Source organism: Oncorhynchus tshawytscha, linkage group LG20, assembly GCF_018296145.1.
Source record: "Oncorhynchus tshawytscha isolate Ot180627B linkage group LG20, Otsh_v2.0, whole genome shotgun sequence".
Classification (NCBI taxonomy): domain Eukaryota; kingdom Metazoa; phylum Chordata; class Actinopteri; order Salmoniformes; family Salmonidae; genus Oncorhynchus; species Oncorhynchus tshawytscha.
The window spans coordinates 18,528,885-18,544,425 of record NC_056448.1 but is presented as its reverse complement, the minus strand read 5'-3'; the positions used below and the strand labels follow the sequence as shown (position 1 = coordinate 18,544,425).

General features: G+C 43.0%; 2 protein-coding genes across 6 annotated transcripts in view; both read left to right on the top strand.

Moving 5' to 3' along the window:
• LOC112219349 (colorectal mutant cancer protein) overlaps positions 1–3,698 on the top strand; it is a 119,053-nt gene extending 115,355 nt beyond the window's left edge. For all 5 annotated transcript variants that reach the window (XM_024380513.2, XM_024380512.2, XM_024380514.2 and 2 more), the window contains 2 exons: positions 911–1,033; positions 1,517–3,698. In XM_024380513.2, the coding sequence (XP_024236281.1) occupies positions 911–1,033; positions 1,517–1,697 (304 nt within the window). In that variant the 3' untranslated portion in view covers positions 1,698–3,698. The remainder of the gene's footprint in view (positions 1–910; positions 1,034–1,516) is intronic.
• Positions 3,699–5,087: 1,389 nt separating this feature from the next.
• On the top strand, positions 5,088–14,621 carry LOC112219730 (protein FAM221B). Its single transcript, XM_024381257.2, has 6 exons — positions 5,088–5,282; positions 6,392–6,520; positions 6,618–6,728; positions 6,856–7,059; positions 11,956–12,075; positions 14,554–14,621. The coding sequence occupies exons 1-6, from the start codon at positions 5,168–5,170 to the stop codon at positions 14,619–14,621; spliced, it is 747 nt and encodes a 248-aa protein (XP_024237025.1). The 5' UTR covers positions 5,088–5,167.
• The last annotated feature ends 920 nt before the right edge of the window (positions 14,622–15,541 follow it).

Genomic DNA, 15,541 nt, shown 5'->3' with positions numbered 1-15,541 from the left:
ACTACGCTGACAGACACTGCAAACCTTCTTGCCACAGCTCGCATTGATGTGCCATCCTGGATGAGCTGCACTACCTGAGCCACTTGTGTGGGTTGTAGACTCCGTCTCTGCTACCACTAGAGTGAAAGCACCGCCAGCATTCAAAAGTGACCAAAACATCAGCCAGGAAGCATAGGAACTGAGAAGTGGTCTGTGGTCCCCACCTGCAGAACCACTCCTTTATTGGGGGTGTCTTGCTAAATGCCTATAATTTACACCTGTTGTCTATTCCATTTGCACAACAGCATGTGAAATTTATTGTCAATCAGTGTTGCTTCCTAAGTGGACAGTTTGATTTCACAGAAGTGTGATTGACTTGGAGCTACATTGTGTTGTTTAAGTGTTCCCTTTATTTTTTTGAGCAGTGTATATTTGTAAGTCATTTTGAAGCTGCAAAAGTGGTCTACTCGAATGATGAGGGGATTCCATGTCCCTCATGTATTTAATTATAGGCTGTATTAAGATTCATATCTACGAGCCCTCCAAACCATGTGCTTTTGATCGTATATATTTAGACTAATTCAACAAACTGTTGTAGTTATTGGTTCTTCATCAAATATTTGGCAGCCATCACATAAATATTTGTTTCTTTTCAAATAATAATATATTCACATACCTTCAAGTATTATTTAGTTTTCTGACAGGTATTCAAAATACTTACATTTTTTATTTGAATATCAAATAAAATAGTTGCCTTTTAGTTGAAACCCTACATAAACTGCTGTATATTCGACTACCTTGAGTATTTAAAAAGTTGGTATTTTCAAGTAAATTACAAAAATACAACTATTTTCTGCCTAGGTCTGGTGTGTGTGTGTGTGTCTTCCTGTCTCATCCCGTGTGTGTGTGTGTGTGTGTGTGTGTGTCTCAGAGAGAAGAAGCTGAAGGGGCGTGTCCAGGAGCTGGTGGCAGCGCTGGAGAGACTAACCAAGAGCAGCGAGGTCCGCCACCAGCAGAGTGCCGAGTTCGTCAACGACCTCAAACGGGCCAACAGGTAACCACGAACCACGACAACACACACAGGAGGGGAGGAAATATGTTTAGTGACTAAAAGTGGAAATGTTTATTGTTAAGACTTAATTGTGTGCGGGGGGGGCTTGTTTATGACTACCAATAGATAAAGAATGAAAATGTTTTGGAAAAATGAATACAGTTCCGTTCAGACCCTTTTTATTTGTTTTACTGTAATCTGTAATTGTTTTGTTTTGTAATACAGCATTGCCATCTAGTGGGAAAGCGGGTGAATTGATATAGAACAGCACTATTCTTTATGGATTGCATCAACACAATTTTCCTCCTAAACACATTCAAGTTAATTACTACATCTCACTATTTCACTTTCACTGCAACCCCTCAGCACCTCTTTCTCTGTGACTGAACTCACCAAATCAGAACCAACTGAAGCCAATCCATCCATCTGTCTGTCTGCATTGTCCTGTCTAGCCATTTGACTCTCTCTTTCTCTCTAACTCTCGAGTAACCTGGTGGCAGCATACGAGAAGGCCAAGAAGAAGCACCAGGGCAAGCTGAAAAAGCTGGAGGCTCAAATGATGGCCATGGTGGAGCGCCACGAGACCCACGTCCGCATGCTCAAACAACGCATCGCCCTGCTGGAGGAGGAGAACTCACGGCCACACACCAATGAGACGTCCCTATGAGAACTAATGCGATGCCCTAATGAAAACTGATGAGACGTCCCTATGAGAACTCACCAGACGTCTCTATGAGAACTCACCAGACATCACTATGAGAACTCACTGGACATCACTATGAGATCTCACAAGAATACATGGCAATGAGAGACATCACTATGAGATCTCACAAGAACTCACTAGGAGAACTCCAAGCTCCACACCGACAGAACCTCCGTGTGAGCATTATTATGAGCGGTTAGAGGAGGGGACGAGGGAAAGGAAAGACTGATGTGTGTTGAGAATGTAACCCTTTCCTACCAACCCAGAGATACCCTGCCGTCCTATTGGGCACATACACGTGGGGGAGGACACTGCGGTGATAGCTGCAAGGTCATTGGCCAGCTGATGGACTGGTAGAACTGCCAGGACCTATCAGAGTTGACACTACAAATGAATACTACTCTATCAATCATCTCTGGAGAACAACATGTAATCATAATGTACTTTTTTTGAAAGCACTACTATCCTTACTGGCAAATTATTCGCTATTATGTCTCCCACTTTATTTCATATGTTTATGGTAGTCTTTAGTAGCATTTTTGTTATCTCAAGGTTTGACTGCAAATTATTTTGGAAATATTTTAGATCGGTGTTGTCATTTAAAGTTATTCCTTTTTGTTGCCATTTGGCACTATTTTGAGCGATTCCCTTTTTAAGGAATTCCATTCTCTCAGCTCTACTTAACAACTTCACAGTTTTCAGTCTACAATGTACACTCTGCCATAGTGAAGACTCACTGAACACAAGGGCTCTATTCACTCCAACCTTTCACTGGGTTTGATGTCTGAATATGTCAAAAACATCATTCTTCTTGCACTGTCATTTGAATTGTCACACAGGTAACAATGTTGTGTTTGATGTAACTGGCAAGCCTGCTTCCCAGATGGGCCCTAAGTCAATACCTCACAGTGTGCAAAATGTTCTTCCAATATGTATGGCAGTGTTTCAGCACGGGCCTTGACCTGTACAGCAGTGAATCAATCGCAAAATACTGTAGTAGGTGTGTGCATGGAGGGGAGATAACAATAGGGTTTTAAGTGTGTGTGAGAGAGAATGTTTTAGACAGAGATACAAGATTATGCCTTGTCATCCCCTTCATACACACAGAGTTGCTGTACACACACAAACATCCTTTCCAGCCACAGCACTTTTCACTTCCCGCTGGATAATATCACCACATTGCCTTGTTGAGGACTCTTTGTTTTTCTGCAAGACTTAAACCTGCAAGACCTGTTAACCAATGGCTGCTCCACTTTCTCTGGACGAGGGAACCACATACTATTCTATAGCAATCTGAGATGCTGCATTCTCCCACTCTACCTGACTGCTATATCGTTCAACATACTGTATCTAGCTACTAGAAGTATACTTAAGCAGGGACAGACTGGTACCCAGACTGGTACACCCATGTTTCTAGATAACCCTCAATAGCCTGGTATACAGACATTTTAATTAGGCAGGGGTGGGTCAATTGCATATAAATTCCATCTAATTTATTCATGGAAATTGTATTTGACAATATTTTTGCTTCGATTCATTAACCAAATGTCCTTTTCATTCCTTGAGTTTCAATGTATTTACCCCAGTCCTGCTATTTGGTAAGACCCACAGCATATGAAAGCAAGCACTGGCATGTAGACTATTAGTGTAGTAGTGATGTCATTTCCTCTTAATAAACTGATTATAATATTACTTATCACGCAAATACCTGTATTCTGTTTCTGTTGCGCATCTCGACCAGACCACACTCAGGTGAATCTGGGGAATAATCCAGTTGAGTGGGTGGTCTCACCTTCTGTGAATGAGACGAGGGGTAGGGTAGGGTAGCAAGGGGGGGGGCAAACTAATGACCTTATTTGCACAGATATGTTTTGTAATCAAATCTTGGCAATCATTGTTTTGTTGGTTTTAATACAGATAGTATTTGTTTATATTATAAAGTAATAAACCAATTTTAAAGTAAAATGCCAATTGACTGCTTCTCTGTTTTTCTTATGCTACAATAACGCCTGTCACGCAAACCAGCATTGATACATTCAGAAGACCAGGTTTAAAGTATAATTTTAAAAAACATGTCTGTCTGTATTACGAGACTACTCTATTTTTAGTAATGTACAACTTATTTCTCACTTACAATTATTCTTTGGAACGCTACTTCTCTTACACCGTTTAAGCTAGAAACGCCATTTAAACGTAAAAACGTGTAGACTGGTCAGGACATTTTGATATCTTTTATACTTTTTTTAACTATTAAGCTTTTTGTCCATCTTTTTATCCTCCATCCACTTATGGGATTTCTTCAGCATTCTAAAGGCCCCCATCCCAGACTTCCAACATTCTATTCACAGTAAACAATGTAACTTTTGACAAAGATCAGCTACTTTGACCACTTTCCCAACAACTTAGTCAAGAACGTATAAAATCTTTGTCTACTTCTCTGCTATTGACATCTGAAATCAGAACCGAATTATCTTCTACCAATCAAGAAGTAAAGCTGTTTTAGAACCGCATCAACTAGTTTCATTAAGCTAACTTCCCTATGTTGAATATAACTGGAACTTTGAAAAATGTAAAACAATAGCAATGGAGAGCACAGTTATTTATACTGCACTCTTACTGCAGTAACACTGCAAAATTACTTCAGTAAAAATAGCTTATTTTGGATGCAGTGTTTGCACCATACTGCAGGTGTATTGCACTCGAACTGCATTTAAACTGAAGTGTACTGCAATTATAATGCACTCCGACTGCAATTTTGTTTCGTAAGGGGGCCTTTCATGGCAAATAGTGTGGCCCTCTACGTCACAATGGGATTCGATGAGTTCTAGCTTCTGTTGCTAGGACTGTTGCTAAAACTTTCAACATTCTGACCGGATTACATAATGAACCAAAGTGTCTGTTGCTATGCTGGTTGCCGGGAGACATTATTTGGCATGACAGGCCCACATTCAAAAGTATTAAGGTTGATATAGTATTCTATTAAAGTAATCAGACCAGATGTTTTAATATATTCCACTGCTTCACTTAAGAAAAACGTTTTAAACTTCTTCAACTACCACAAAAATACATTTAAAGAGCTGAAGCAAGTCACAAATTGTTTCTTCATGGGAAATTACCATCTAGTTTGTAGTGCTACACTGCTACTTGCAAGTCTTAAGTATCTGTCTCCATAGTAACGTCATCAACAACTTAGGTAACATAACTAAAGTCTACTGTCTACTGCACCTATGAAAGGTAAGTGAGAATAGACAGTTAAACAAAAATAATTGTCTGAAGAAGATTGTAAATGTTTGATTCACTGTTCATGTCTGTCAGCTCTTGTGAGTGGGCCTATGTTTGTTAGATTCCCTGTTTGTGTCAATTTTGGCTACCTGTTGTCTTTGTTTGTATTACCTCTTGTTTGTCACAGTTAGTCGGTGTGTTAGTGCTTATGAATGGCTTCTGAGGACCAAGGTTTGCAGAACAGAGCTCTGGTGACCAGCTCAGGGAAGAGGAAGGAGAAACTCCGTCACAGTGTAGTGGCAAGGCCAGTCCACCTCAGCCCTGCAGGTAGGCAGCACACATGCATACACACACACACACACCCCAGCTAGAACATCATGTTCTGAGAACCATATGTTTCTTAGAGCTTGGTAAAAGTGTGGTAGTCTGTTATTTTGCATACAACCTTCTCACAATTTTCTGGGTATGGTGCAGGATAGTTGCTTGGCTTTGGAACATTCTCAGCACATTTATTCTCAGCGCAATGTTATTCTGTGGGAATTTTAGTACTCAGCGTAACGTTTCCTCATGGTTCTATTTAAAGTCATGTTCTCATTGTTCAGAAAATGTGACAAAAACTTGCCGTAAAAACCACAAGAATACTTCAGTAACGTTCAGAGATCGTTCTAAGAATGTTATTTAAAAACATATACATTCCGTTCTCAGCATCAACAAAACACTCTGTCCTCTATCTTGTTAAGTGTGTTCAGGTGTGTTGGCTGCGCCCACTAATTGGCCACACCTGATCTTAATGAGTGCTTGTTTCCTTTGAAATGGGGTCTGTTGGAATAGACTAAAATGAACAGCTTTGTATGACTTAAAAAAAAACATGTCATGCTAACGCCATTTTGGTTCTAAATCCATGGATAGATAACTGAATATCATACGTTCGAATCTCTGATGCCGTGTCACAATAGAAAATACATATTTTTGCGCGATTAATACCTAAGCAAATTAAATGTATTGTGCCCTATCTGTGCCTGGAGTTCAACACAGTAAACCCAAACTAAGCTAGCAGTGTTATTAAAAGTCTTATTGTGACATTACCTTAAAATAACCTAGAATTTCCATTCTCAGAAAGTTAATAAAGCCTCCCAGGAAAAGTTTCAGGGAATCATAGTAAAATGTTCTCAGAACCTCCCTGCAACCTACAAATTAAGGTTCAAAATTTTCACTTCCGTTCTCAGAATGTTTAAAAAGCTTTCGATTTTACCGGTCAGGAAACATATGGCTTCGTTCCCAGAACCAATGGGAAACCAAAAACATACGTTCCCACAACTTCCAAGGAACCAAATGTGACACACACAGACGCACACAGAGAGAAACTTGATACAACCAAACTTTCTTGTGGTGTCTTTGCCTTGTTTACCTTTACTCCCTGTCCGACTGTACCTCAGTATCTACAGATACCAATGGAACAGTGGCAGTTCCCAAGTGGATACACAGTCACACACAGAGGCCTGGACAAAAGGTCAAGGACCTCATCGGCCCTGAGAGAGAGGCAGCACTGAAAGCTATGCAGACAGGTACCACCATCCTCTGCTCACATTCCCCATTTACAACTAACAGATAGGCTCCTACAGTATTTTTGATGTCGCTGCTCTGTGGTGGTGTTGTATTCAGGTGTGTATGTGGGCTGGAGATGTCCAGACTTGACCTGGGATTGTTTTAGAGTGGGTGACTCCTCCATGTGCTTCTGTGGACATCACCTGTATGAGCATGGGAAATACACAGGTACAGACCATCTTTCTAAAAAATGAATTTAAAAAATTGTATGGTGTGTGTGTATGTGCCTGGTCTACACGAGTGTACTTAAACTAGTTTGTGATTACATAATGGTGTGTCTGTGTGTGTGCGTCAGGCTCCAGTGTGCGTGTGCCCTGCTTGGTCCCGTCCTGTAGCTGCGGGGCCTTTGCCTTCATGCCGTCCCGTCCAGAAGAGGTGGGGGAGCCGTGGGTTAGAGGGAGACCTGGGTTTGACTCCCAGGTCTGGAGGGCCCTCTGTCGGTGCAAACACCCCCACCAGCAACACTCTCCCAGGGCAGGACACTCCTGCAGGGTGGGAGGTACGGTAGTGAACAATAAATGGACATGTGAGCCGCTCAATGATGTAATAATTGCAAACATAAATGACAGGACTGTATGTGTTCATACATTTCCCAAATGGTGGGACAGGACCCAGTAGTACAGTTTGATAGGGTTTCACTTTGTTTCATGGCACCCTTACATGGGATAAATCAAATAAATCAAAGCATATTTTATTAGTCACATTGCCGAATACAACAGGTGTAGGTAGACCTTACAGTGAAATGCTAACTTGCGAGCCCCTAACCAACAATACAGTTTTTTAAAAATATGGATAAGAAAAGAGATAAAAGTAACAAGTAATTAAAGAGCAGCAGTAAATTAACAATAGCGAGACTATATACAGGGGGCAACCGATACAGAGGCAATGTGTGGGGGCATCGGTTAGTTGAGGTAGCATGTAAATGTAGGTAGAGTTATTAAAGCGACTATGTATAGATGACAATAGAGAGTAGCAGTGGTGTAAAGAGGGGTTGGGGGGGGACAATGCAAATAGTCTGGGCAGCCATCTGACTAGATGTTCAGGAGTCTTATGGCTTGGAGGTAGAAGCTGTTTAGAAGCCTCTTGGACCTAGACTTGGCACTCCGGTACCGCTTGCCTTGCGGTAGCAGGGAGAAGAGTCTATGACTAGGGTGGTTGGAATCTTTGACAATTTTTAGGGCCTTCCTCTGACACCGCCTGGTATAGAGGTCCTGGATGGCAGGAAGCTTGGCCCCAGTGAGGTACTGGGCCGCAGGCACTATCCTCTGTAGTGCCTTGCGGTCGGAGGCCGAGAAGTTGCCATACCAAAGCAGTGATGCAACCAGTCAGGATGCTCTCGATGGTGCAGCTGTAGAATCTTTGGAGGATCTGAGGACCAATGCCAAATATTGTCTCCTGAGGGGGAATAGGTTATGCTTGGACCATGTTAGTTTGTTGGTGATGTGGACACCAAGGAACTTGAAATTCTCAACCTGCTCCACTGCAGCCCCGTCGATGAGAATGGGGGCGTGCTCGGTCCTCTTTTTCCTGTCGTCCACAATCATCTCCTTAGTCTTGATCACGTTGAGGGAGAGGTTGTTGTCCTGGCACCACACGGCCAGGTCTCTGACCTCCTCCCTATAGGCTGTCTCATCGTTGTCGATGATCAGGCCTACCACTGTTGTGTCATCGGCAAATTTAATGATGGTGTTGGAGTCGTGCCTGGCCGTGCAGTCATGAGTGAACAGGGAGTACAGGAGGGGACTGAGCACGCACCCCTTAGGGGCCCCTGTGTTGAGGATCAGCGTGGCGGATGTGTTGCTACCTACCATTACCACCTGGGGGCAGCCCGTCAGGAAGTCCAGGATCCAGTTGCAGAAGGAGGTGTTTAGTCCCAGGGTCCCAGGGTCCTTAGCTTATTGATGAGCTTTGAGGGCACTATAGTGTTGAACGCTGAGCTGTAGTCAATGAATAGCATTCTCACATACAGTTGAAGTCGGAAGTTTTTCAACCACTCCACAAATTTCTTGTTAACAAACTAAGTTCGTTAGGACATCTACTTTGTGCATGACACAAGTAATTTTCCCAACAATTGTTTACAGACAGATTATTTAATTTATAATTCACTGTATCACAATTCCAGTGGGTCAGAGGTTTACATACTCTAAGTTGACTGTGCCTTTAAACAGCTTGGAAAATTCCAGAAAATTATGTCATGGCTTTAGAAGCTTCTGATAGGCTAATTGACATCATTTGAGTCAATTGGAGGTGTACCTGTGGATGTATTACAAGGCCTACCTTCAAACTCAGTGCCTCTTTGCTTGACATCATGGGAAAATCAAAAGAAATCAGCCAAGACCTCAGAAAAAGAATTGTAGACCTCCACAAGTCTGGTTCATCCTTGGGAGCAATTGCCAAACGCCTGAAGGTACCACGTTCATCTGTACAAACAATAGTACGCAAGTATAAACACCATGGGACCACGCAGCCCTCATACCGCTCAGGAAAGAGACACGTTCTGTCTCCTAGAGATTAACGTACTTTGCTGAGAAAAATGCAAATCAATCACAGAACAACCGCAAAGGCCTTATGAAGATGCTGGAGGAAACAGGTACAAAAGTATCTATATCCACAGTAAAACAAGTCCTATATCGACATAACCTGAAAGGTTGCTCAGCAAGGAAGAAGCCACTGCTCCAAAACCGCCATAAAAAATCCAGACTACGGTTTGTAACTGCACATGGGGACAAAGATCGTACGTTTTGGAGAAATCTCCCCTGGTCTGATGGAACAAAAATAGAACTGTTTGGCTATAATGACCATCGTTATGTTTGGAGGAAAAATGGGGAGGCTTACAAGCTGAAGAACACCATCCCAACCGTGAAGCATGGGGGTGGCAGCATCATGTTGTGGGAGTGCTTTGCCGCAGGAGGGACTGGTGCACTTCACAAAACAGATGGCATCATGAGGCAGGAAAATTAGGTGGATACATTGAAGCAACATCTCAAGACATCAGTCAGGAAGTTAAAGCTTGGTCGCCAATGGGACTTCCAAATGGACAATGACCCCAAGCACACTTCCAAAGTTGTGGCAAAATGGCTTAAGGACAACACAGTCAAGGTATTGGAGTGGCCATCGTAAAGCCCTGACCTCAATCTTATAGAAAAGTTGTGGGCAGAACTGAAAAAGCGTGTGCGAGCAAGGCCTTCATACCTGACTCAATTACACCAGCTCTGTCAGGAGTAATGGGCCAAAATTCACCCAATTTATTATGGAAAGCTTGTGGAAGGCTACCCGAAACATTTCACCCAAGTTAAACAATTTAAAGACAATGTTACCAAATACTAATTGAGTGTATGTAAACTTCTAATCCACTGGGAATGTGATGAAGGAAATAAAAGCTGAAATAAATCATTCTCTCTACTATTTTTCTGACATTTCACATTCTTAAAATAAAGTGGTGATCCTAACTGACCTAAGACAGTAAAAATTCCCTGTCTTAGGTTAGTTAGGATCACCACTTTATTTTAAGAATGTCAGGAATTGTGAAAAACTGAGTTTAAATATATTTGGCAAGGTGCATGTAAACTTACGACTTCAACTGTCGGTGTTCCTTTTGTCCATGTGGGAAAGGGCAGTGTGGAGTGCAATAGAGATTGCATCATCTGTGGATCTGTTGGGGCGGTATGCATATTGGAGTGGGTCTAGGGTTTCTGGGATGATGGTGTTGATGTGAGCCATGACCGGCCTTTCAAAGCACTTCATGGCTACAGACGTGAGTGCTACGGGTCGGTAGTCATTTAGGCAGGTTACCATTGTGTTCTTTGGCACAGGCACTATAGTGGTCTGCTTGAAACATGTTGGTATTACAGACTGGTTCAGGGAGACGTTGAAAATGTCAGTGAAGACATTTGCCAGTTGGTCAGCGCATGCTCAGAGTACACGTCCTGGTAATCTGTCTGGCTCTGCAGCCTCGTGAATGTTGACCTGTTTAAAGGTCTTACTCACATCGGCTGTGGAGAGCGTGATCACACGCACATATTGCCTGTTTGATGGTTCGTCAGAGGGCATAGCGGGATTTCATATACGCTTCCGGGTTAGAGTCCCGCTCCTTGAAAGTGGAAGCTCTAGCCTTTAGCTCAGTGCGGATGCTGCCTGTAATCCATGGTTTCTGGTTGGGGTATATACATACGGTCACTGTGGGGACGATGTCATCAATGCACTTATTGATGAAGCCAGTGACTGATGTAATGCCAATGGAGGAATCTCTGAACATATTCCAGTCTCTGCTAGCAAAACAGTCCTGCAGCTTAGCATCTGCTTCATCTGACAACTTTTTTTATTGATCTAGTCACGGGTGCTTCCTGCTTTAACTGTTGCTTGTAAGCAGGAATCAGGAGGATAAAATTATGGTCAGATTTGCCAAATAGTGGGTGAGGGAAAGCTTTGTTTGCGTCTTTGTGTGTGGAGTAAAGGTGGTCCAGAGTTTTTTTTCCTCTGGTTGCACATTTAACATGCTGATAGAAATGTGATAATACAGATTTAAGTTTACCTGCATTAAAGTCCCCGGCTACTAGGAGCGCCATCTCTGGGGGAGCATTTTCTTGTTTGCTTATGGCGGAATACAGCTCATTCAATGCTGTCTTCGTGCCAGCCTCTGACTGTGGTGGTATGTAAACAGCTGCAAAGAATACAGATGAAAACTCTCTCGGTAGGTAGTGTGGTCTACAGCTTATCATGAGACACTCTACCTCAGGCTCGAGACTTCCTTTGATATCGTGCACCAGCTGTTGTTTTGGAAAATACATAGTCCGCTGCCGTTTGTCTTACCAGACCCCGCTGTTCTATCCTACCGGTACATGGTATAACCAGCCAGCTGTATGTTGATATTGTCGTTGTTCAGCCATGACTCGGTGAAGCACAAGATGTTATAGTTTTTAACGTCCCGTTGGAAGTTTAATCTTCTGCGTAACTCATAGATTTTAATCTCCAAAGATTGCACGTTTGCTAGTTGAATGGAGGGAAGTGGGGGTTTCTTCGATCGCCTACGAATTCTCAGAAGGCAGCCCGCCCTTCGGCCCCTCTTTCTCCGTCTCCACTTCACGCAGATCACGGGGTCCAGGAACTGTTCCCGAGGAAGCAGTATATCCTTTGTGTCGGGCTCTTCAGAGTCTTGAATTTTAAAAAAGGATTCTGCTAGTCCGTGGTGAGTAATCGCAGTCCTGATGTCAAGAAGTTATTTTCGGTCCTAAGAGACGGTAGCGGCAACATTATGTACAAAATAAGTAAAAAATAAGCTGCAAACAACGCAAATAAACAAACAAAAAAACACCATCGGCTGGGGCATGTAAAAAGTCTGCCTTCTTCTCCGGCGCCATGTTTACTCCTGTGTGCAATGGTGTCTTATGGCCCCCAGGATGTCGCTGTGTTATCTTCCAGTCCAGCTTCCTGTGTGCTTCATGTGACCAGCACTGGGAGAAGCATGAGACGTTCTTCGAAACTGAGCAGTCCAGGAGAAAGCAGGGCCTGCCATATGGTGAGCTCGGAGAAGTCCTGGAACAGTATACCAAATGGTCCACCCAGCCACTAAAAAACGTTGTTTGAATAGGAACATCTGTAGGGGAGAGTAGGGTAAGTGGAGCCATTTTTTACATTCAGCATCACTCCGTCAAGGGAAATACAGTGGGGCAAAAAAGTATTTAGTCAGCCACCAATTGTGCAAGTTCTCCCACTTAAAAAGATGAGAGAGGCCTGTAATTTTCATCATCGGTACACTTCAACTATGACAGACAAAATGAGAAAAAAAATCCAGAAAATTACATTGTAGGATTTTTTATGAATTTATTTGCAGAATATGGTGAAAAATAAGTATTTGGTCAATAACAAAAGTTTCTCTCAATACTTTGTTATATACCCTTTGTTGGCAATGACAGAGGTCAAACATTTTCTGTAAGTCTTCACAAGGTTTTCACACACTGTTGCTGGTATTTTGGCCCATTCCTCCATGCAGATCTCCTCTAGAGCAGTGATGTTTTGGGGCTGTTGCTGGGCAACATGGACTTTCAACTCCCTCCAAAGATTTTCTATGGGGTTGAGATCTGGAGACTGGCTAGGCCACTCCAGGACCTTGATATGCTTCTTACAAAGCCACTCCTTCGTTGCCCGGGCGGTGTGTTTGGGATCATTGTCATACTGAAATACCCAGCCACGTTTCATCTTCAATGCCCTTGCTGATGGAAGGAGGTTTTCACTCAAAATCTCACGATACATGGCACCATTCATTCTTTCCTTGACACGGATCAGTCGTCCTGGTCCCTTTGCAGAAAAACAGCCCCAAAGCATGATGTTTCCACCCCCAGTCTTCACAGTAGGTATGGTGTTCTTTGGATGCAACTCAGCATTCTTTGTCCTCTAAACACGACGAGTTGAGTTTTTACCAAAAAGTTATATTTTGGTTTCATCTGACCATAATGACATTCTCCAAATCTTCTTCTGGATCATCCAAATGTTCTCTAGCAAACTTCAGACGGGCCTGGACATGTACTGGCTTAAGCAGGGGGACACGTCTGGCACTCCAGGATTTGAGTCCCTGGCGGCGTAGTGTGTTACTGATGGTAGGCTTTGTTACTTTGGTCCCAGCTCTCTGCAGGTCATTCACTAGGTCCCCCCGTGTGGTTCTGAGATTTTTGCTCACCGTTCTTGTGATCGTTTTGACCCCACGGGGTGAGATCTTGCGTGGAGCCCCAGATCGAGGGTGATTATCAGTGGTCTTGTATGCCTTCCATTTCTTAATATTTGCTCCCACAGTTGATTTCTTCAAACCAAGTTGCCTACCTATTGCAGATTCAGTCTTCCCAGCCTGGTGCAGGTCTACAATTTTGTTTCTGGTGTCCTTTGACAGCTCTTTGGTCTTGGCCATAGTGGAGTTTGGAGTGTGACTGTTTGAGGTTGTGGACAGGTGTCTTTTATACTGATAACAAGTTCAAACAGGTGCCATTAATACAGGTAACGAGTGGAGGACAGAGGAGCCTCTTAAAGAAGAAGTTACAGGTCTGTGAGAGCCAGAAATTTAGCTTGTTTGTAGGTGACCAAATACTTATTTTCCACCATCATTTGCAAATATATTCATTAAAAAACACACTGCCCAGGCAACGAAGGAGTGGCTTCGTAAGAAGCATTTCAAGGTCCTGGAGTGGCCTAGCCAGTCTCCAGATCTCAACCCCATAGAAAATCTTTGGAGGGAGTTGAAAGTCCGTGTTGCCCAGCAACAGCCCCAAAACATCACTGCTCTAGAGGAGATCTGCATGGAGGAATGGGCCAACATACCAGCAACAGTGTGTGAAAACCTTGTGAAGACTTACAGAAAATGTTTGACCTCTGTCATTGCCAACAAAGGGTATATAACAAAGTATTGAGAGAAACTTTTGTTATTGACCAAATACGTATTTTTCACCATAATTTGCAAATAAATTCATTAAAAATCCTACAATGTGATTTTCTGGATTCTTTTTCTCATTTTGTCTGTCATAGTTGAAGTGTACCTATGATGAAAATTACAGGCCTCTCTCATTTTTTAAAGTGGGAGAACTTGCACAATTGGTGGCTGACTAAATACTTTTTTGCCCCACTGTATATTATTCTTTCTAACAAAGACTTTGATGGGGTTAAGGTCAGGGCTCTGTGCAGGCCAGTCAAGTTCTTCCACACCGATCTCGACAAACCATATCTGTATGGACCTCGCTTTGTACACAGGGGGCATTGTCATGCTGAAACAGGAAAGGGCCTTCCCCAACTTGTTGCCACAAAGTTGGAAGCACAGAATCGTCTAGAATGTCATTGTATGCTGTAGCCTGAACCATAAAAAAACAGCTCCTCCACCAAACTGTACAGTTGGCACTGTGCATTCGGGCAGGTAGCGTTCTCCTGGCATCCGCCAAACCCTGATTGGTCCATCAGACTGCCAGATGGTGAAGCGTGATTCATCACTCCAGAGAACGCATTTCCACTGCTCCAGAGTCCAATGGCAGCGAGATTTACACCACACCATCCGACACCAGCCGACACTTGTGTTCGGCTGCTTGACCAAGGAAACCCATTTCATGAAGTTCCCGACGAACAGTTATGGTGCTGCTGTTGCTTCTAAGGGCAGTTTGGAACACCGTAGTGAGTGTTGCAACCAAAAACAAACGATCTTTACGCGCTTCACGCTTCAGCACTCGGCCGTCCCGTTCTGTGAGCTTGTGTGGTCTACCACTTCGTGGCTGAGCTGTTGTTGCACCTAGACATTTCCACTTCACAATAACAGCACTTACAGACCGGGCAGCTCTTGCAGGGCAGAAATTTGATTAACTGACTTGTTGGAAAGGTGGCATCCTATGACGGTTCCACGTTGAAAGTCACAGCTCTTCAGTAAGGCCATTCTACAGACAATTTTTGTCTATGGAGATTGCATGGCGGTGTGCTCGATTGGCTGTGTGCTCTGTTAGCAACGGGTGTGGCTGAAATAGCCAAATCCACTAATTGTATATATAGTGTATATTTCAGGATGTTGTGTATCCCTGGAAATAATCAGAATTCATGTAAACAGTTTTGAAACATAGCTTGTCCAAAAAGTGGTCTCTTTACTCCATACACCCCGGGTATGGAGTAAGTTGAGCCATGGGACAGTGTAAGTTAAGCCACCTACAAATGTCTGTACTGAATTAAATATTACCACGGCCTTTTTTAAAGGTTTTATTTCCCAAACACAATTCAACACAATCACAATAGCTTTTTTTTTGTCTTTTAGTAATATTTTAACACAGGCTTAACACCTAACAAACACTTTGTACTTTTTAAAACAATTTTAAAATAGGCCAGCCCCTGTTGTTACCTCGTATCCTAGCGATAATGCCTTGTATCACGCTTGGGAAGAAAACATACATTTGCTCAACTTACCTCACTCTCCCCTGCAGGATTTCTAATGGTTGTGGCCCACTGGTGGGTTGCAACTGATTTCTCTT